The sequence below is a fragment of the Trichosurus vulpecula genome, chromosome 8 (assembly GCF_011100635.1).
Source record: "Trichosurus vulpecula isolate mTriVul1 chromosome 8, mTriVul1.pri, whole genome shotgun sequence".
NCBI classification, from domain to species: Eukaryota; Metazoa; Chordata; class Mammalia; order Diprotodontia; family Phalangeridae; genus Trichosurus; species Trichosurus vulpecula.
In genome coordinates, this window is record NC_050580.1 from 112,343,386 (window position 1) to 112,365,777 (window position 22,392).

Consider the following 22,392-nt stretch of genomic DNA (forward strand, 5'->3'; position numbering starts at 1 on the left):
CCTGTTCTAGGGAGCTCTGGTTTCTACCCTGTCCTCTAGCTTGGGATCTGTTCTTTCCTTTATAAAGTGTCCATTCTCTAGGGTCCTCTCCTTTCTTTTTCATAGCTTCATTTTTATTCCAAACATAAGGATCTTCTCTGTCTTTCCTGTTGTTAAACTCCTTCCCCATGTTAAGATCACAAGTGACTGTCTTCCTCAGGACTCCACTTCTGACCCATCCCTGGTTCTAGAGGTGGTTCTCGGCTTAAATCTTATCTGCAGGTTCAACTGTCTGCTACAATTCACACATCCACTGCTGAGCTCAGACTAACGTGTCCTCCCCATAACCCATAATTGTCCTCATTAAAGGAGTAAGAGTCCTCCACAGGGGACTATGGGAACGTAGATGTAGCTGTAATAGCTAAGAAAACAGGGGATGTGAGGGAAAATGGGTCTTCAGAAGTGGGGTCACGTCGCATCTTCTTCCCACTCTGCCCTCATCGGGTTCCTTGGTGAGGCCTGAGGCCTGTCTCTTCTCCCAGACAGCCTATCAGGCTTTCTCCCAGCTGAGCATCTGAACCATCCATGTTCCTCTTTCCCTGGGGGAGAGTTGTTAGCTCCTGGAGCCTGCCTGCTGAGGGGCTGGGGGATGGGGTGGAAAGGGGCCCAAGTGGGGAGAGCCACAGACTCCAAAGCATTCAAAGCAGCTGTCCCTGTCACAGAGCAAGGGTGAGAAGGCTGCGTCTCCATGTGGGTATGTCTGTCTGAGCTTGAGTGTCTGAGGGAGTATTTCTGTGTATGAATGATAGCGTGTAATAGTAGATGTGTATGAGGTTGTTTCTGTGTGTGAGCACCTAAAGGCGGTTGTGTGTACAAATGTCACTATGTCTGTCTCCATGTAAGTATATGAATAACTACTGTAGTGAACATGAACCCTGTGAGTTGTATGAGTGTTGGCCTCTGTTTCCCATGTCTTCTCTTTTTTTTCCTTTTCTGGTTGCTAATTTTCTACATGTTCACCACTTCCACCCCAAATGCAAGAAGAAACTAAGGCCTGGAGATTGAAAGATTGTTTGGGGGACAGAGGTGAATGTGATCCAAGACAAGCAAAATCATAAGATTCCAGGCCCAAAGACCTATGGCAACATGTGAGACCCTATTTAACAAAAATGTGTGAGGACTCGTTTAATAATAATAGCTAGTATTTATAAAGCGCTTAGTTACATGAGCTTTTCAAACATTAACTATTTGATCCTCGTAACGATCCTGTGAGGTATGGTGCTATTATTATTCCTATTTTACTTATGGGAAACTAAGGCACAGAGAGATTGAGTGACTTACCCAGGGTCATACAGCTTGTAAGGGTATGAGGAAGGATTAGAATTCAAGTCCTGTACTCTATCCACTATGCCATCTAGGTGCCTATTCTACTAACTGAGATGAGACTTGGGCATCCCTGAACCCTTCTCCCTTGCTCTTTATGGGTACAGCAGTACCCTGAGGTCGGTTATTAACCACTCCCAGCACCCAAGAAAGAGAGGGCCTGGTCTAGACTCTGGGATATATCTAGATGACAAGGAGTAGGGAAAAAACAGATGGACTCCTGGGTTTTGTCTATTTTTCTCTTTTCTTCTCATACTCAGGTAATAAATGGGCAAGGGGTAGGGGGAGGATTCTAACTTGGTAGGAGAATAAGAGATGTATGATCCTTCTGCCCTATATATTTTCACCTTCAGAGAGCTAAACTGTACCCAGGCAAGAAAAATTTCAACCTATTCTTAAGAATGAGGTTCTTTCTGGTGGCTAACATTTATAACTAGAGATTTGGGAGGGATAGGTGAGTATGTAGGAATTGGTGAGAAAGTAGAAATGATAGAGAAAGAGTAAAAGATGTTGAATCTACTTCTAGAAGGCTCATTTCTGGTATCTGTTTACTATCCCAAGGTTTCTCTTTATACTTTCTGGGTGACTTGACCTGCCTACAGGAGGGTCTTGAGGGCCCTCATGCTTCCTGACCTCTCCCCTTCCCCCAACCTCCACAGCTCTCCCATGTTTTCCCTTTTCCCTTCTAGTCTCAAAGACTCACTTCTCTAGACCCAGAGAAAGATATTTTGAAGGTGAGGATGGAGTGGTGAAGAGTCAACTTTTCTCTGACTACAGGAAAAACTAGGAGCCATTCCTGGTTTTGGCTCCAGCCCCCAACCCCTGTCTTAGAGGGATGAGTTAAGAGGATAGACAAGGGAGAGACTTTTGACTGAATAAGGTGGTTAGTGATTGGAGAGAGTGACTAGTAGCTGGCACTAGTGGCTGAAAGGATTGTTGGCTGGGCATGCCCACAGAATGATGGGGGGAGGATGTAACTGTATTGGGGACAGGGGCAGCTGTGATCCTTTACAGTTGGGTAGAGAAAAGAGGCATTACCATTTGCAAATAAGTATCCATCTGCTCCTTCCCAGGAAGTACTTACAACAAATTCAGAGGAAGCAAAGTGAAATATGACTCAACTGGGGCTTGTCTACTATATTAATGCTATGATGCCAAGCTTTGCATAGAACTCAATCCCACTACTACTCTGGGCTGACAAGGTAGATTGACACTTCCCCACTGCCTGCCAGGACAGGATCACCTCAGAATACCCAGCCCCCTTCCCCATAAGGAGATGCTGGGATCCCTATACCTTTTGGGGGAGCCCCCTTCCACCAGAATAAGTTATTCAAGGCCCTTAAGAAGTCGAAGTTTAGGGGGTCACTGTCCAGGACAATATAAAATAGGAGGAGCCCAATATGGACATGGGTGTCTGTCCTAGAGTTAGAAATACCCTAGGAGCTGAATTCCTAGGGCTTTCCCATCCAGTAAAATATAAGTTCCTTGAGGGCAGAATATGTTTCTTTTTATGTTCTTCATGTCCTCCAATCTCTAGTGTGGCAGTGTATGTAATAAGTGCTTATAAATGTTTGTTAAACTGAATTGAATGGAGATAGGCTAAGCCCAACAATGGTTTCTCCAAGCAAGCCTATAGGAGACAGAAAGGAGTCATACATGGAGGGGGTGTGTATAGGATATATGTGTGAATGTTTTTGATAGCTTGTGTGCCTATGAATATGTGTTTATGAGATCACAGGGAAGAAAATGTAGTATGTTACTTACAGAGTATTTTTTTCTGCATTAGATGTAAAATCAGACCAGGGTGTCCAGACGACAGGAGTATGTTAGGATTCTAACTGTGGATATAGGAGGGAAACCATTTGTGTAGTGTCTGTACGCACATGTAGTTATTTATATAGGGAGGAGGGAACATCAACAGATGTCTGTCTGAATGTGTGTGTGTGTGTGTGTGTGTGTGTGTGTGTGTGTGTTCAAATAGAGCCCTCTGAGGGCTTTTCTTTCCAGAACTTAGATACTGGTATAGATGGAAGTAACTATAGTCATTGCCTCCCAAGGCCATCAGTCTTCACCTCACTTGACCAGTAAGGAATACTGATGCATCCCACTCTAGTGTAAATCATAAATTACCAGGCCCACAATTCAAGTGCCCACCCAGTGTGTTCAGCACCAGATACAAACACGAGACAGTTCCTGCTCTCAAAGAGTTTATATTCCATAGGGTATCTGTGTGAATATAACATGTTCTCAGAGAAGTAAATACAAGATCTATACAGAATAAACACACAATGATTTGGAAGAAGGTGATAACCACTGGGGGAGTCTGAAAGACTTCTTAAAGGATATAGTACTTGAGCTGATCTCTAAAGGGAACTAGGGATTCTAAGAGATAGAGGTGAGAAGGGAGAGTATTCCAGTCATTGGGGGGCAGCCTAAGGGACAGAGGCAGAAGATGGCACAATCTGGCTATAGCATAGAGCGTGTGAGTGGGAGGAGGATATCATCAGCCGGGAAAGATAGTTTAGAGTGAGCAAGATTGTCAAGGGTTAGAAGAGATTATCTTTTATCCTCATGGCAATGGGGAGTAACTGAAGCTTCTTGAGCAGAGGAGTGACATGGTCAGACCTATGCTTTAGGAATATCAGTTTGGCAGTTGCACAGAGGATGGATTGGAAAGGGAAGAGTCTAAAGGGCCAATATGTTGACCATTGCAATAGTGGAGGTGAGAAGTGATGAGGGCTTATATTAGGGTGATTATGGCAAGAGTAGAGAGAAGGGAACAGATGCATGAGATATTATAAAGGCCGAATCTATAAGACTTGGCAATTGTTTCCACAGGGAGCTGAGAATGAAGAGTCCAGCATGATTCCTAGGTTGTGGAGCCTGGGTACTGGGGGGTGGGGGGTGGGGGTAGGGCCTAGGCTGCCAATTTCAGGTTTCCCGCTGACCACCCTTCCTCCTTGCCTCCAGAGCCACCCTGCTCTGGGCCCCATGGAGTTTGCCCTGCTGAGTGAGGCTGAGGCCAGGAGCCCTGCACTGTCTCTGTCTGATGCCGGCACTCCCCACCCCCCTCACCCGGAGCACAGCTGCAAGGGCCAGGAACATAGCGGTGAGTGAGAGGCCTAGAATAGAAGGCGGGCCCTGGTAAGGGGCTAGTTGGGGCCTAGCGTGACCCTTGCACTGACTGGAGGAGGACACAGTGGCCTAAACATAGTGGGGGACCTGGGTCCTGCCGGGGTGACTCTGCCCTTCCTCACTCCCATCCAGATACAGAGAAGGCCCCTCCTCAACTGCCAGGGGGGTCTCCAACTGAGGATGGCTCCCTGAAGAAGAAGCAGAGACGGCAGCGCACGCATTTCACCAGCCAGCAACTGCAGGAGCTGGAAGCGACCTTCCAGCGAAACCGCTACCCGGACATGAGCACCCGAGAAGAGATTGCAGTGTGGACCAACCTCACCGAGGCTCGAGTTCGGGTATGGGTGCTACCTCTTCCCATCCTCAGCAATTCTCTTCCACTCTACCCTACCCTACCATATCGTACCCATCACTAGCTAACCTTCTCCTGCGCTCCGCGACCCTCCCCTTAGTCTTTCTTACTATTCGCACGTACCTGGACCCACCTAGCGGGTATGGCCGGCTTTTTCCCCCCTCCCGTGGCTCCACCCTACCTGGTCCAGCCAATCGTCTCCTTACTTCCTAACCCCGCCCCACCTTCAGCTCTACACCTTACTTGAGCCACGTCCATTGCCTCCTTCCACCCTTTTGTCTCCCCTTTTGGAAACAGTGCCCAGCTCGTTTTCCGTATCCCCTTGACCCTGAGTTCCTCTGACCCTTACTGTTTTTCGGTCTATCGGGTCCCCCCGTGCTAACTGCCCTTTCTGACCCCCGGGTCCCCTCATGTCTCCAGGTGTGGTTCAAGAATCGCCGGGCCAAGTGGCGGAAGCGAGAGAGGAGCCAGCAAGCAGAGCTGTGCAAAGGCGGCTTCGGGGCGTCGCTGGGCGGGCTGGTGCCTCCCTATGAGGAGCTGTATCCCGGGTACTCCTACGGGAACTGGCCGCCCAAGGCCTTGGCCCCGCCACTTGCAGCCAAGACCTTTCCCTTCGCCTTCAACTCTGTCAATGTGGGCCCTCTGGCCTCGCAGCCTGTGTTCTCTCCTCCCGGCTCTATCGCCACAGCTGCCTCCATGGTACCCACAGCTGCTGCGGGCGCTGCGGGAGCTGTGGCCGGACCAGGAGGCTTGCAGGGATTGGGCGGGGGTCCTGCGGGGCTGGCCCCGGCTGCCGTGTCTTCGGGGGCGGTGTCTTGCCCCTACGCCTCGGCAGCCGCCGCAGCCGCCGCTGCCTCCTCCCCTTACGTATATCGGGACCCGTGTAACTCAAGCCTGGCCAGTCTGCGGCTCAAAGCCAAACAGCACGCCTCCTTCAGTTATCCCGCAGTGCCCGGACCGGCCCCTGCAGCCAACCTCAGCCCGTGCCAGTATGCCGTGGAGCGGCCAGTATGAGCGGCCGGTCCCCCCCAGCCAATCCCACCCGCCCACCAGGAGCAGGGCAGCGGACAGATCAGCCCGGCCTTAGACTGCAATTCCCCAGGGCTTGCTCAGCTTCACCCTCTCCGCCCTCCCAGCGTCTGGACTAAAGCTCCCTTTCTCCTCTGGGAAGAACTGGGGCGGGGAGCGGGCAGTCCCTGGTCTCTATGGTACCCTGAGTGACAAACCGGAGGTACAGAAAGTGGCCACAAGTCTGAGGCCGGGGAGGGTAGCTAGGTCACTGTGAGCCCCGCTAGGGGATATATGTGGGGGACAAACGTTCCGCGTTCACCTGCCAACTCGTCTTGGACCCTTCCAGCTGTCTCCGACTCCCTCCCCCTCCCGGTTTAAAAAGAAAAGAAAAGAAATCAAATAAACCGGAGACTCCCTTGCCACCTGCTGATTCAGTCTGGGGTTCAGCCTCCTTGGGCATAATCTAATCCTCCTATCTCCCCTCCCCCAAATAGGACTCCTAACCCTACCTCGCTAGGTGGAGGCATTCAACCTCCACTTCTCTGCCCCAACTTCCAAGCCTCGGTTTGCCCTTATATAGAATGGGAAGCGAAGCCTATGGCTTAGTGGGAGAAAAGAGCAAGGCCAGGGAGCGCTAGCACAGAGGTGGAGAGATGCGAGAAACAGCCTACTCCGCCTGGCACAATCAATGCGGACGCGGCGCCACCTCGTGGCCGCAAGTGGAACTGTCACCAAATCTGACCTGATCCCTCCAGAGATTGGGACAAGGGGATGGCGGAAATAAGATAGAGGATGTGTGCATTTGGTGACTCTGGGAGTATGTGTGTCACCTCATTATAAACTGAGGGAGTGTGGTGCAGCGGAAAGAGGCTGAGGAGCAGGAAGCAGAAGATCTAGGTCCCCAGTTCTGGATTGGTCACTCATTTGATGAATTACTTTATCCAAGGGTCACTCCCTTCTCCGGACTCATTTCCTTATCTAGTACCACTCTCTCATTTTACTTTCTACTCCTAACATTCTATGAGTCTATAAAGAACATTTCTTAAGTGACTGCTATCTATTTGTGTTTATGTGTTTATGTTTGCCTAGATATATGTACCTGTGGGCTCCCTGTTCTCATGGCCAGTGTTTTCTCTGATAGGTTCCGTCTCAACTAACGCCTCTGTGTTGTCCACAGTCATCGTTGGTGCTAAGGGCCATCAGTGTATGCATATATGTCTGTGTTTCTATGTATATTATTGTTCATACAATTGTGTGGGGGTATTTCTTTCCACATCTTCTCCTAGGCTGACCTTCATGTGTCTCTCCTATTCCCAGCCATGGATGCCAAATTCTCATGCCAAACTTTCCACATGGGCAAAGCAGGTCCCACTCCAAGGAGCACTTCTGGTAGGGGAGAGAAGACACATTTCTTTCAGATGTTTAATTTTTAAAATATAGCAAGAAGAATTAAAATTTCTCCATAGAAATATAAATAACCTCAGAAGGCCAGGGCTACTTCTCTCTGACAGGACCAGCTCTGGCCTCCATCTTACCCAAGGGCCTGAAAAAGGGACATTCTCTTTGGCCTTCATATTAAAAACAGAAATATCCAATCATGGGCTTTTTCTGTGTGTATGTGTGGGAGGTGGTTTCTTAAGTCCCAACCCCACACAAAAGGAGGGAGCACATCTTGGTAAATTACACTTACCTCCCCAGGAACACATTTGAGTAGCAGGAGATCACACAATTATCCCCAGAGCCTGACCCTGTTCTTCATTCCCTCCCTCAGGACTTTTCCTTCACTGAAAGGTCCCCTTCCAAAGGAAGGTAGTTGGCTCCCTTACTCCTTTAGATTTCTGACTTCACTGGCTCTTGGCCTTGACCTTAGCCTTGGTTTGAACAGTTCTGAAGTAGGCCTGGTAAAAGAAGTTTAGGAAGAGGGCAAAGTAGGCAAAGTACATTGCAAAAGTCCAGAAGAGGTATTGCTCAGAGTTGTGGCAGGCACAATCCTTGCGCCAGAGGAAGGACAGGATGCCAACGGAAGCGCCAACAAACATCTGTGTGATCTGAAGAGTGGTGATGATCATGGGCAGAATTCGAGGGGGTTTCAAACCCAGGGCCTTCACTGTGTAGTAAGAATACATGACAGCATGTACACCATAGTTCATGGTCATGAACCAGCAACCACCTGCCCCACCATTCTTGTAGGCGAAAGATGTATACACTAGCACTGTGCTATGGTGGAACCAATGTAAGAACAGGAGCTGCTGCTTCCGAAGTATGATGAATGCAGTGTCCCCTGGGGAATGGGAAGAGGGGGGGGGTGAGAGTTGTGACTCGGAAGCCTCAAGTGCACTGAACATTAGGAACACCTGCCCACTTCCCCATGTAGCACTGGTTTCCATTTCGTCCCCATGCCACACCTGAGAAGTGGGAACAGCAGGGAAGGGTAAGTCCCAGAGTGAAAAAAGTGCTTCTGAGGGATAAGGATCCCAAGGTAAGAAGAAGGGTTATTATTGTTACTACTACTCTTAATAATAACACTGATGTAGCACTTCGTTTACAAAGGACTTTCCTCACAACAGCCATGTGAGACAGGTAATACAGGTACTATTACCCCAGTTCTATAGATGGATTACCTGGAACTTAGAGAGATTAAGTTCAGGAGCATGTCATTTCTGCATAGCACAACTGAACTTGAACCCAAATATTCTTGAAAGCAAGGCCAGTGTTCTTTTCCCTATAGGAAACTGCATCTCAGGGTAAGGGGTCATTTCGGGGAAGTGGGGAAGGGATTCCTAGAGAATTTCTAGGTGGGAAGGGGGCATCCACAAGAACTTGGCTGGCAGAAATTGTAACTTACCAAACTCCACAATTTTGCTGAATACAAAAAGCACGGACCAGAAGCGCACAGTGGGATTAGTGATGAAGCCGTGGTGGCACAAGGAATTCTTCAGCCCCCCCAACATCAATAGAGCTCCTAGATATTTCCATGTCCTCACAGCTCCCAGGATGCTGAAATAGGGTTAGCCCAAAGCCAATAAGCCTTCCTTCCTTGACTGTCTCTGACCCCACCTCCCACTTAAAAGGGAGTCTCTATTTACAGGAGTGGGAGATCTTATAGCCCAAAGGATTGGGAGGTCTAAAAGGTATGAGAGCCCCAAGGGATTCTGAGAGTGTCAGGGACCATGAGAATATGGATTCAGGGATTCCAGGGGTGTCAAATTCCTCAGAAAACATTGAAGGCACAGGAAATTAGGGACTTAAAGGGTGGGAAAGCTTGGAGGTAAGTGGAAAATGGATTATGAGATACTGGTGGAGAGGACAAAGAATCCTGGTAAGGAAGGTGATGGGCACTGGTAGCCCAGAAGGTGGGAGAATTTGAGATTTGTTGTGATCTGAGAAATGGGAAAAATTGGCTAGGGACCAACACTAGTGATGAAAGGAATTTGGGGGTATTGGGGGTCCAAGGGATGGAGGTGGTGAACCTTAGGGAAGTCTAGAACCCGTGGGATATGGAATAACCTTAGGAAGAAAGGGACTGGGAGTCAATACCTGAAAATGGCAAGGGAGAAAGACCAAATTGTCAGGGGAATTCGTAGATTGAAGCGTTTTCGGTCCTTCATATATCTCTGCCCCATGAAAATGAGTATTAGGTAGATAAGGGCCAAGAGAAAGGATGTTGTCCTGGAAGGGTAAGAGAGATGGATTACTAAGGGACTGTGGGAAATCTTTTTGGGGTTGGAAAGAATTTTTCCCCCCAAAAATGCCACACTTAAGTTTTGGGAAATACGGACAATTAAATCTCCTGGTCCTGGTAGTATAGTGATTTGTCAGGGAAGGCAGCCGATGCTAAAGGAGTCTTGAGGTTTATTCATACCTTTCTAAGTATTGAGGGTGCCTTTCTTATCTATTCCCTTCCTCATTTACACACTCACTAATATCCTGCTGTTTGTCCCCAGCAGGCTTCTTGTCTACCTCTTCCACTCTAGGTTGGGGCAAGAAAACCAGCCCTGTATCCATAGTCTGACTCCTCTCCCTCCCTCATTGCCAGGGCCAGGACCAGCCTCCCATCTGCCTCAGAGATTTTGATTGGTAATGGCATGTCTCTCCTGCTTCCCTGTCTAGGCATTGGTGTGTGTGGTGGTGGTGGTGGTGGGGCAATGGGAACAGGAAAGCTGAGGGAACAGAACTAGTGAGCAGAGCAGACATCTCCTTTCCCAGTTCCCTAGACAATGGGGTATTCAGGGCACAAAATGCCAATTGTGAAAGGTGGCTGCTCACTCAGAGGGGCCAACCCCACCCTGGGCCCCTGGTTTCTAGTAGCCCCATGTTTATTTCCACACAGAGAGATTAACAGACAGCTGTACATATATATGCAGACATATACAGATACACATGCATTTATACAGACAGAAAAAGCATACACAAACCCATAGAGTAACTCCCAGTCCTCCAGGATAAAGTTCTGGAAAGTCAGGGAGAGATGCATACATAGAGGGAAGAAGAGACCCTCATCAGGAATGATACTGAATCTGGCTCATAATTATCATCACCTGAGAGCCAGAGACACCTACAATCCTCATTGGACACATCTACTACATAGCTCTCCCAAGAAGTTAGGAGAGAGGAAGAGAATATGGAGTGGGATGGAATATGGGCATAGAGGAAGAGCTAGCTCCTGGTGGGAGATGTGGGAAGGAAAAGCAGATCAATACAATCTGATTCCCCACTGGCTCTTGCTGTCCCTGTTCTCTCTCTCTCTCTCTCTTTCTCTCTCTCTCTTTCTGTGTGTGTGTGTGTGTTTATTTACTTCATCTTTCATCCCATTTACATGTCAGATGGTCTTTTCACTTGGACCTCTACCTTTTGGGGTGGGTGGCACGGCTGTCCAGTCGGCAGTTGGAGGAGAGCTGCAGGAAAACTTGAGAACTTCCCTCTCTCCACACACTCTGTGGGACTTGGCCTCCCAAATAGGTTTTAAGGTCCATTCCCACCTTCCCGCCTCTGTCTCTGTCTCTGTCTCTGTCTCTGTCTCTGTCTCTCTCTCTCTCTCTCTCTCTCTCTCTCTCTCTGTCTCTCTCTCTCTCTCTGTCTCTCTCTCTCTCTCTGTCTCTGTCTCTCTCTCTCTCTCTCTCTCTTCCCCCCTCCTCTCTCTCCCCTGCCCTTCTGAGTAGGGAATAGGGAATTGCCTCCGAGTGGGGAAGAACAGTTCCTTTAGTGATCACTGTCCCACTCCCCAGCCTTGTCTCCTAAGCCCCACGACCTGTCTCTCCAGCAGAGTGTAAGTCCTGATTCACTTTTGCCTGTCCAAAAAGTGCCCCCAGGGCAGAGGCAAGGGGATTTTACTCACCAATATTCACACAGAAAAGGTCGAATGTCCTTCACCTTCTCGAATTCGTAGGTATGGATAAGCATCTCTTCGAAGGAGTCGTTCATTTCTATTTGCTTCAGGACCTGGGAGAGCAAAAGAAGGGAGGAGATGCGCAGAGAGGATCCTTGAGGTAATGATTCCAGGATAGAATGCTCTACGGTACTTAATGTGCCCCAGATGGAATGACCCCGGGAACTGTGGGACGATGACAGCATGAGACTCGCAACAGCGAAGCGCTTAAGAGCAGCAAATCCCTGCCACAGACGCCTCTCCACTGTGGTATATATGCCCGCATTGCTAAGAAACGGGACAGCGTCCCGGAGTCCGGCTTCCCACCCTGCCTCGGGCTGTTTCCCAATCCCTGAGCGTGGGCCGGAGTCCTGCCCTGGCCCGGTCCGTCTTCCAGCTCTCGATTGGCTACCCCAGCAGGGTACTACTTGGACTCCGCCCCGCCTTGGCGCAGTCTGAGGCCCCAGTCTCTTACTCCACCCCCGCCTCACCCAGCCTCTCCCAGAGGTTCCCAGGCCCTATTTCTGAATACTGACCGCGTCGGTGTCTTGGTCCTCACACTCTGTGCCTGCGTTCTCCTTCTCCCACCCCCACACCTCCTGGCCAAGCCTGCCTCTTTCATCCAGAATCTCTGATCTGGGCCCCCTTCGGGTTAATTACTGCCTCTCTGGCCACTTTATTGTGTTTGAGGAATTAACCCTTTCCTGTCTAACAGCAAAGTGAGAGTGGAGGCAATGTATTCCCTACCTCTGAGCAGGCCAGGACCAGATCGAGAGCTTCCCCTAGTGAAGGGTAGGAGGTGGGAGCTGAAAAGCAGAATGAGCAAAATCTCTAATTAGAACTGGCTGAGCCCACCCGCAGAATAAGAGTATGTACCTGAAATTTGGACGATCCATTAGAATACCGCCCCCCCCAAATCTTTGGGATTTTAGGATTTAGATCTGAAAGAGAATTTACAGGTCATTTAGCCTAACCTCCTCATCATACTCATTACACCTCTCCCTTTGTACCTGCAGCAGGTCACTGAGGATGTTTTTCTTTTGGGGTTTAGGAGGAAGCAACTAATAGCCAGGTTGTTGTCAGTGTTGTTTTGTTTGGGCAGTTGTTGATGAAGCTTCCATATTTCCTTGATCATTTCTGAAGCTTCCCTTCTCTTGGGAGGGAGGCAGTGGAGAGGAAGCTAGTCAGGATCCCTCTTTGGTCTCCCTCCTTACCTCCTCTTCTTGCCAGACCAGTCCTGGGGAAGACAGGGTATCCCTACTTCACCTCTCCTCGGCTCAGTGAGCTCCTCCTCAGCCAATCCAATCCAATCTAATCTAATCTAATCCCTATGGCTGTCCTGAACTAGGTTTTGGGTCCTGAAGAAGGTGCTAAAGAAGCAGGTGAAAAGTTCCGTGATCTTACTTCAAGCGCATAATCACAATGGTCCTGTGAGGGAGAAAGGGCAGAATTTATTATCCTCATTTTACAGATGAAAAAGCAAAGAGGAAAAATGAAATACCCACGGTCACACAACTAATCTGTCAATATTTCAGACTGAAGCTCAGTCTAGATGTTATGCCCGATAGTCCAGGGATCCTTCTACCATAAGATGGGGACCCTTGACATGGTGATATTTAAATAATAATTCAAGATAACACAGAAGACAGATAATGCAGTAGCAGAGGGTAATATAGTGGAAAGGATGATAACTAGGAATGGCAGCCTCAAGTTCCAGCCTAGAATCTGCCTTCTCAGGGCCTCTAGCCTAGTCTTCTACTAACCTGCAGTGTAGCTCTCGATAAATTACTTCTCTTTTTGGAACCCCAATTACTTCCATTTGTAAAATAGGAAGATTGAACGAGACAGTCTACAGTTCAGTCTGGCAGTCTTAAGAACCTTAATCAGATGAATAAAAATCAGATGTCACAAGGCCCCTAATGATTAATTGCCAACAGATAAGCCTGCCCCACCCCAGCAGGGTTCAGGGCACTGGGGCAAAAAGAGATTCATTGTGTACTGTGTAGTGTCCCATTACAGAGAATACTATACCCCAGCTCCCCCTCCCTCCTCTTCCTCTTAGATGGAAATACCAGGGCAATGTTGAATCAATCAATCAATAAACATTTAGGAAGCATTTATGTGTTACGAGCTTCCGAAGCCTCCTAACTATGCTCGGGGTTCCCCCCAAACCCCAGGCCTCTGCCTAAGCAAAGGACCTGATCTCGCGGACAATGTACGGGGGGAGCCAAACAAGATGGTGAAATGACTCTGTTTATTATTTCAGCAAGCAGCACATTTATACCTTTAGTGACTTAGGTACACTCTTTGGTTACGTGGGTGAAAGACAGGTAAAGCTAATACACCTGGGTCCTAGGACCGCCCCGACTCCGCCTACTCTCCTCCCCTTCTCTTCCCGCGCTACCCGAAGCTCCCTGCGGGCAGGCAGTCCAGGTAAAGAACCGGAAGTTCCACATGCTCTGTCAGAGAGCCGGAAGTTCCACGTGGTCAGGCAGGTCAGGCAGGTCCAGGCACAGGCAAAGACCTGGAATTGCCAGGGAGGCAACAAAGGCGAGACCCCTCCTCCTGGCTCCACCCACATCCCAAAGCCCTGAGTCTATCTCAGCAGGCCCCTGGGCCTGGAGGTCTGAGGAGGACAGGGCTCAGCTCTAACTTGGCCCACAACATTTATGTGCTCAACTCTAGAGACACAGTGAAAAAAACAAAACAGCCCCTTCCCTCAAAAGTTTACATTAATAGGGGAGAGGATATGCCGATAAACAGGTACAATACTAACAGCTAGTCTTTATAGAGTCTCTGGATTTACACAGTGCTTTTATAAATTATATCTCATTTTATCCTCACAGTAGCCTTGGGAGGTATGTGCTCTTATTATCCCCATTTCACAGATGAGGGAATTGAGATAGGTGAAGTGGCTTGCTCAGGATCATAGAACTAGTAAATGTCTGAGGTAAGATTTGAACTTAGTTCTTCCTGATTTGAAGTCTAGTGTCCTATCTTCTGCACCAGTTACATATAGAATGCTTCAACCTATAGAATAGATGGAAGCAACCTTGGAGAGGAAGGCACTAGCAATTGAGGGGTGGGGTAGGGAGAGTGGAGAGAGAGAGGGAAAGACCTCTTGCAGAAGATGGACTTTGGAGAGAATTCCAGACAGAGGAGATATTGAGGTAGGATGAAGGTTATATGTGAAGAGCAGCAGGCAGAAGAATAGGGCTGGAGTATAGAGTTTGTGGAGGTGAGTAATATGTGAGAAGACTGGAAAGGTAGGAAGGAGCCAGCTTTAAATGACAAAGGATTTGATGTTTTCTTCTAGAGGGAATAGGGAGCCACTGGAGTTTATTGACTGTGGTAGGGGAGTTGACACAGTCAGACCTGTTCTTGAGGAAAATCACCTTGGCAAATGTGTGGAGTATGGATTGGAGTGGAGAGAAGCCTGAGGCAGTCTAGTTAATTAGAAGGCTATGGGGCAGCCAGGTGGCGAAGTGAGTAGAGCACCGGCCCTGGAGTCAGGAGGACCTGAGTTCAAATGCAGACTCAGACACTTGACATGTACTAGCTGTGTGACCTTGGGCAAGTCACTTAACCCCAATTGCCATGCCTTCCCCCCCTCAAAAAAAACCAAAAACAAACAAAATATGTGCTGATGTATAACCTATGTCAAATTGCTTACTGGTGGGGAGGGGAGGGTGGGGAGAATTTGGAACTCATTAAAAAAAAGAATGTTAAAAATTGTACATGTGATTGTATAAAATATTTAAAAATATGTGCAGGATAGTTATTTTGAGTCTTCAACTATTCTTAACTGAAAGCACTTTAAAACATTTATTTTTAACATTTTTTTTCTTTTTAAATTTTGAGTTCCAAATTCTCTCCCTCCCTTCCACCCCTTCCCCACCCATCGAGAAGACAAGCAGGATATCAATTATACATGTGAAATCATTCAAAACATATTTCTATATTAGCCATATTTCAAAAACAGCAAGAAAAATAAAGTAAGAAACTTCTATTTTCATTTGCATTCAGAGTTCATCAGTTCTCTCTCTACAAATGGATAGCATTTTTTTCATTATGAATTCTTTGGAATTGTCTTAGATCATTGAATTAATCAGAGTAGACAATCTTTCACAATTGGTCATTATTACAACATTGCTGTTATTGTGTACAATGATCTCCTAGTTCTTCTCACTTCACTTTGTATCAGTTCATATAAGTTTGCCATGTTTTTTCTGAAACCGCACCCCTCGTCATTTCTTACAGCACAATAGTACTCCATCACAATCATGTGCCACAACTGGTCCAGTCATTCCTCAATTGATGAGCATACCCTCAATTTCCTACTCTTTGCCACCACAAAAAAGCTGCTGTAAATATTTTTGTACATATAGGTCCTTTTCCTTTTTCTTTGATCTCTTTGGGATACAGACCTAATAGTAGTATTCCTGGGTCAAAAAGTATGCATATTTTTTTAATTTTTTGGAGCGGGGAAGGCAGGGCAATTGGGGTTAAGTGACTTGCCCAAGGTCACACAGCTAGTACCTGTGTCAAGTGTCTGAGGCCAGATTTGAACTCAGGTCCTCCTGACTTCAGGGCCAGTGCTCTACTTACTGCGCCACCTGCTGCCCCTAGTATGCATATTTTTATAGACCTTTGGGCATAGTTCCAAATTGTTCTCCAGAATGATTAGATCAGTTCAATACTCCACCAACATTTCTCTAGTGTACCTTTTTTCCCACATCTCCTCTATCATTTGTCATTTCTGATAGGTGTGAGGTGGTACCTCAAAACTGTTTTAATTTGTGTTTTTCTAATTAATAGTGATTCAGAGCATTTATTCATAGGATTATAGATAGCTTTGATTTCTTCTTCTGGAAACTTCCTGTTTGGTATCCCTTGACCGTTTATCAATTGGAGAATAGCTTTCATTTTTATAAATTTGACTCACTTCTATACTTAGTATAGATTTGAGAAATGAGGCTTTTATCAGAGAAACTTGATGTAAATTTTTTCTATATTATTCATTGTCTATGGTACCTTTTAGCATAATGTAGTGTCCCTGATTATCTCTTTTAATTGAGTCTATTTTTGTTTTTGCTTTGTCTGAGATCATGATTGCTACCCTTTCCTTTTTAACTCAGCTGAAAACTAATATGTTCTGCACCATTTTAAGTCTGTGTGTTTATTTTGTTTCAAGTGTGTCTCTTGTGAACGACATATTGTCGATTCTGGTTTCTAATCCATTCTGCCGCTTCTGTTTTATGGGATAGCTCATTCCATTTCACATTCACAGTTATGATTACTGTGTATTTCCCTCCATCCCATTTTCTTCTTCTTCTTCTTCTTCTCTTCTTCTTATTCTTCTTCTTCTTCTCTCTTCTTCTTATTCTTCTTTTCTTCTTCTTCTTCTTCTCCTCCTCCTCCTCCTCCTCATCCTCCTCCTCCTCCTCCTCATTTCTCCTCCTCCTCCTCCTTCTTCTTCTTCTTCTTCTCCTTCTTCTTCTTCTTCTCTCTCCCTCTTTCCCTCTCTCTCTCTCTTCTCTCTTTCTCTCTCTCTCATCCCTCCTCAAAGTATATTTCACTTCTAACCACTGCCTCCCTTAATCTGCCCTCCCTTTTATCATTCCTCCCTTTCTCTTATCCTTTCCCCCTTCTATTACCTATTGAGTAAGTTGGATTTCTGTATACAACTGAGTCTATATATTCTCCCTTTTGTGAACCAATTTCTATAAGAGTGAGGTTCAAGCTTTGCCTATTCCCCTCTATTTCCCCTCCATTGTGAAAGATATTCCTTGCACACATGTTTTATGTGAGAAAAATTTTCCCCATTCTACCTCTCCCTTCCGCCTTCTCCTAGTACATCCCTCTTTTTCCATCCCTTTATTATTTTTGAATATCATTCCAACATAATCAGCTCATATTCATGCTCTCTATGTAAATTCCTTTTAACTGTCCTGATAGTGATAAAGTTCTTAGGAGTTACATGTATCATCTCCCTCATATAAGAATGTAAATAATTTAATTTTTTAAGTCCCTTTGATCACTCTCTTACATTTGCCTTTTTATGTTTCTCTTTAGTTTTTCATTTGAATATCTGATTTTCTATTCATCTCTGGTCTTTTCATCAGGAATGCTGGAAAGTCCTCTGTTTTCACTGTATGACAATTTTTTCCCCTGAAGGATTATATTCCATTTTGCTTAGTAGGTTCTTCTTGGTTATAATCCTAGCTCCTTTGCATTCCAGAATATCAGGTACCAAGCCCTTCCATCCTTTAACATGGAAGCTGCTAAATCTTGTGTGAAACTGACTGTGGCTCCACAATATTTAAATTGTTTCTTTTTGGTGGCTTGAAGTATTTTCTCTTTGACTTGGGAGTTCTGGAATTTGGCTATAATATTCCTAGGAGTATTCATTTTGAGATTTCTTTCAGGAAGTGATCAGTGAATTCTTTCAATTTCTGTTTTACCCTCTGGTTCTAAGATATCAGGGCAATTTCCTTGATAATTTCTTGAAAAATGATGCCTAGGCTCTTTTATTTTTATCATGACTTTCAGGTAGTTCAATAATTCTCAAATTATCTTTCTCGATCTATTTTCCAGGTCTGATGAGATATTTTACATTTTTTTCTATTTTTCATGGTTTTGACTTTGTTTTATTGTTTCTTGATATCTCGCAAAGTCATTAGCTTCCACTCACCCAATTCTAACTTTTAAGGAATTATTTTATTCAGTGAGATATTTTACGTTCTTTTGCCCTTGGACAATCTGCTTTTTATGAAGATCTTTTCTTCAGTGGATTTTTGTTCCTCTTTTATCATTGATCATCTTTTTTAAAGATGTCATTTTCTTCAGTATTTTTGTACCTCTTTTTACCAACGTGTTGACTCTCTTTTCATGATTTTCTTGTATCAGTCTCATTTCTCTTCCCAAGTTTTCCTTTATGACTTATCTTTTTCTTAACTCTTCCAGGAATTCTTGTTGGGTTGGGTCCAATTAGCATTTTTCTTTGTGGCTTTTTCATAGCTGTATTCACGTTGTTGTCTTCTTTGGAGTTTATGTCTTGGTCTTCTCTGCCACTGTCGTTGCTTTTTATGCTCAAAATTTTTTTTTTGTTGTTTGCTCATCTTTCAGTCTATTTCTTGACTTTGAACTTCATGTTAAAGTTGATGGGAAGGACCTGTTCCAAGCTTCAAGCTTTTTTGTGCTGTTTTTTTCAGAGTTAGCTCTATGGATCAGCAAGTTTTTGGTGTTTCTAAGGTGGTGGGTTCCTGAGAAAGATGTGGTCACTGCTCTCCTGGTCTTCACTCTGGTCTTTACCCAGGAAGAGTCTCTGGTCTCCTGTAACCACAAACTCTAGCACCGTTACTGTGACCAGAGGCTTTTCTCCCTTGTGACTGACAACCACTGCTCACCTCTGCCCTAGAACTTCAAACCAGAACTGCGTATGGGCAATAGAGCTGTTAATCAATGTCAGCTGTACCCAGTTACAGCAAAGGGCCTCCTGTAATCTCTTTCTGAGCAGTTGTCCGATCCCTTTATAGTCTCTGGGCTAAGAGCTCTTGAAGCTGCTGCTACTGTGCCTGCTATTGCTGCTGCCACCTGTGTGGGCTCTGGACTTACCACCACCCTGGTGCCACAGATTTTTGCCAACCTCTTAAGTTTTCTTAGAATGAAAAAAATCTGATGCCATTCTTTTGTTGGCTCTGCCATTGCAAAATTTGATTTGAGGCATTATTTTAAAGTTGTTTGGAGGGGAATGCTGGAAGAGTTCATCAAAGTGGCTGCCCCTTAATCCACCATCTTGTCTTCTCTCTGAACCGAAAGCATTTTAAATGATGACTCTATGTAGGGATTGAGTGTTATGTATGGGGTGGCAGAAGGTATCCGAAGAAGGTCACACTCTCTATCTTCCAAGGGTAAAGGTACCCTCCCTCTACTTTCACTGCATAACCAGCCCACCTTCCTTTCTATTCGTTCATGTCCTTGACACCACTTTTTTATTTATTTTGGCCTGGACCTGTGATCTCCTTCATTTAGACTAACTTCACCTCATTTTAGGCATCTTGCTTTCATGTTCCCCACATCTTCTGATTCTCATAGAAATCTGGTTATTCTAAGATGACATGACATCCCAGGTCTTTCTTTCTGGTAGGAAAGTATCCCCTGACTCATTGGTCCCAGAGGTAGTGTCAGAATACTCCATGGAGAGCCATGCCACTTCCCTTTCTGCCTTCTTAGAGAGTAGGCTGTCCCTCTACTGTCATCACTCAACAACTTCTCCTTCAAGGTTCTCTATCCAGATTTATCACCCAATACAGATCCTGGTGGCTGCTATCTATCAACCTCCTAGATATAGTCCTCCTTTTTCAGTGGATTCAGTACCTGGCTCACAATCTCTCCATCTGAACTCCTACCTTTATTCTAGGAGAATTCATCATACACATTAATAATTTCTCAAATGCTTTAGCTTCCAAGTTCTTGAATCTGCTCAGTTTCCTTGACCTACTTACATTCCACCTCATCTACAACCTGAGAGTGTCACATCTGTCATCTTACCTACACCCACAAGTGTTCTACTTTCATATCAGGATTTCTTAAATCCCTTCCTCTGATCATATCTCACTCCTTCCAAACCTATCTTTGTTTTTACCATGACTTACAATCTTTCCATTCCTACTACCTTGCTAAGTCATCATTCTTGCTTTGGCTATACTCTCTTCCATTTCTACTCTCAACCCTTCAACAAACCAGTTCAACTTTACGCTGTCTGCTATTTCAAAAAGTCTCTTGTTTCCTCATCCTATTACCACTAAAAATTCCAACCCTGGGTTACTCCCACCATTCACCTCCTCCCCTCCTACTCATGTAGCATTGCATGGAACTGGAAATCAAACAGTAGTGCTAATGGGATTCACTACTAATTGATTTTGTCCTATATCAACTGGGCTCTTCTACAGTGAGATAATCCTTTGCTTTTCCCTAATTGATTCTCCATTCCACTCTCTATAATAGCTTCTCCAAACCTTTCTTATTTCCTCAAACCTCCCATCCCCCTTTTCAGCTATGGTCCTTGCCTCATACTTTACCTGAAAAAAATGAGACTATTCACCAAAAGCTCCCCCTTTTCCCCTGTTTATCTGACAGCTTCTAGACCTCATCCCTTATCATTTCCTCCTTTATTTTAGTCACTGAGGAGGAGGAGAAAGGCTTTATCTTCACTAAAATCAATGGCTCTATATGCATCTCTGATCCCATCTTCTATAGTGTACGAATGTTCCTATGTGGTAGGAACAATACCCCAACTTCTTCTCCCATGAGGATAGCCTAGTTTTTCCTTAAAACATATTAAGAACTATCCTCCAGATTTAGTTAGCTCAAGAGACTAAAAGTTCAGACTGATGACATCATTTCCTTTTTACCTGAACAGCAAAAAGTACAAGGAGCTCCAAGATGCCTCTTTCATGCTTGACTGATGGATCACAGTAAGTAATTCAAGGAAAGGAATCTTCTCTCAGCTGAGTCAACTCTAAGTGTCCTCAATGCCTATTGTTGTTGAATGATCCCTCACTAGGACTAAGAAAAATCCCTTTGTTAACTGTTGAATGATTTATAAGTGCCTCATTGTGCTCCAATATGGAGCTTAAACTACCAGGGGATTGGCTTGAGTCAGGTGCAGTCTAGAAGAGTCCTATAATTGTATATGGACATAGCCAGCCATTGACTGTGGTATGAGGAACCCCAACAGTGAGATAATGCAAACCAAGGCTGATCCATGGAATTTAGGATCTTCAAAAAACTACTAAGAACAAAACAAAAAACAACTGTCTGAGTTTTGTACATTTGTTTTTAAATTTGGAATGCAAGAGGTCAGCTGGAATTTTACTTCATGGATTTTATTGTAATTCTTTGTCATAAGCCAGAGGTATGAAATAGGAGCAACACTCCCTAGTAAGGCCTGAACCAAATTTAAATGTAATCAAGAAATATTTAACAAAATAAATAAAAATACAACACAACATAGATAATGTTAATATGTGATTTTCTAAGTCAACATGTGGCCCACAGGGATCCTTATAGGCAGTTTATTGGTTGTTTCTATTTGAGTTCGACACCATTAGTGTAAGCCATTGCTAGAGTCACTTGAAAGGACAGAGTTAAATTCTCTCTAGGAATCAACAGAGGTTTCTGGCATTGGGGATATGGATAGGTGTGCCATTTACATCCCATTTCATTAGCTAAGGACAAGCAGAGGCGCTGCATCAACTTATAAAATTTCTATCCACACTATGAACTATGAGAATTATAACTCTCTTGAATTTCCAGTAAATGAGTCCCTGCAGACTGAAGAGCTCAGGCCCTGCCACATTTTCCCCAATCCCAGCAGAAATGGTGACTGCATGTACATGGCAGATTGACTGCTTGTTCTAGCCTTGAGCTATCTCTGGCTTTGTTGCTTTATGTCCTTACACAACACAGGAGGACAGGGTCAGGCTCCGGCAGTAGCAACACCCCCAGAGTGTTCCTGACAATTATAGGTAGGTGGTGACAGCGCACACCTGCAGCAACCTGCTGCACAGGGGAACAGAGTCATGCCTGCCATGCTGATGGGAGAAGTCAAACCCCACCAGGGTCAGTTCAGTAGCTCTTAGGCCCCACGGTATTACTCAGGATCAGCATCGGACAAAAGAGTGCATGCCCTAGTAGTGGCAACTTTCCTGCCCCAGAACAGTGCCTGGCACATAGTAGGCACTTAATAAATGTTTATTCGGTTGGATTATTGGACCCTGGCAGAGTGGTCAGGAGGCAGAGATTCTGGCACCAGAAGTGCCTTCCAGAGGAACAGTGAGCACAGAAGTGGGTCCTAAAGGGAACAGGAATGGACTTAAGCAGCAGTAGACAGTGGATCAATCCCCATCAGCCATACAGTGGCAGAAGAGTACCCATGGGCATATGCAACAGCAAAAAGTAGGTTCACTCCATCCCATTGCCTACTGGAATATAGTCAGAACTTATATAGCACTTGAAGTTTGCAAAGTGGTTCACATATACCATTTGATCCTCATAATAATGCTTGGACGTAGGTGCTATTATTACCGTTTTACAGATGAGGAAACTGAGGCAGGACAAAGGCTAAGTGACTTGCCCAAGGTCACACAGCTAGAAAGTGTGT

General features: G+C 45.5%; 2 protein-coding genes across 2 annotated transcripts; one reads left to right on the forward strand and one right to left on the reverse strand.

Moving 5' to 3' along the window:
- The first annotated feature begins 4,353 nt into the window (after nucleotides 1-4,353).
- Nucleotides 4,354-5,863, forward strand: PITX3 (paired like homeodomain 3). The gene is made up of 3 exons (XM_036736956.1): nucleotides 4,354-4,471; nucleotides 4,630-4,835; nucleotides 5,270-5,863. Exons 1-3 carry the CDS (start codon nucleotides 4,354-4,356, stop codon nucleotides 5,861-5,863), a joined length of 918 nt encoding a protein of 305 aa, XP_036592851.1.
- A 1,841-nt stretch (nucleotides 5,864-7,704) lies between these two features.
- ELOVL3 (ELOVL fatty acid elongase 3) lies at nucleotides 7,705-11,290 on the reverse strand. The gene is made up of 4 exons (XM_036769654.1): nucleotides 11,196-11,290; nucleotides 9,398-9,529; nucleotides 8,706-8,857; nucleotides 7,705-8,141 (listed from the first exon to the last, which is right to left on the reverse strand). The coding sequence occupies exons 1-4, from the start codon at nucleotides 11,279-11,281 to the stop codon at nucleotides 7,705-7,707; spliced, it is 807 nt and encodes a 268-aa protein (XP_036625549.1). The 5' UTR covers nucleotides 11,282-11,290.
- Between the last annotated feature and the right edge of the window lie 11,102 nt (nucleotides 11,291-22,392).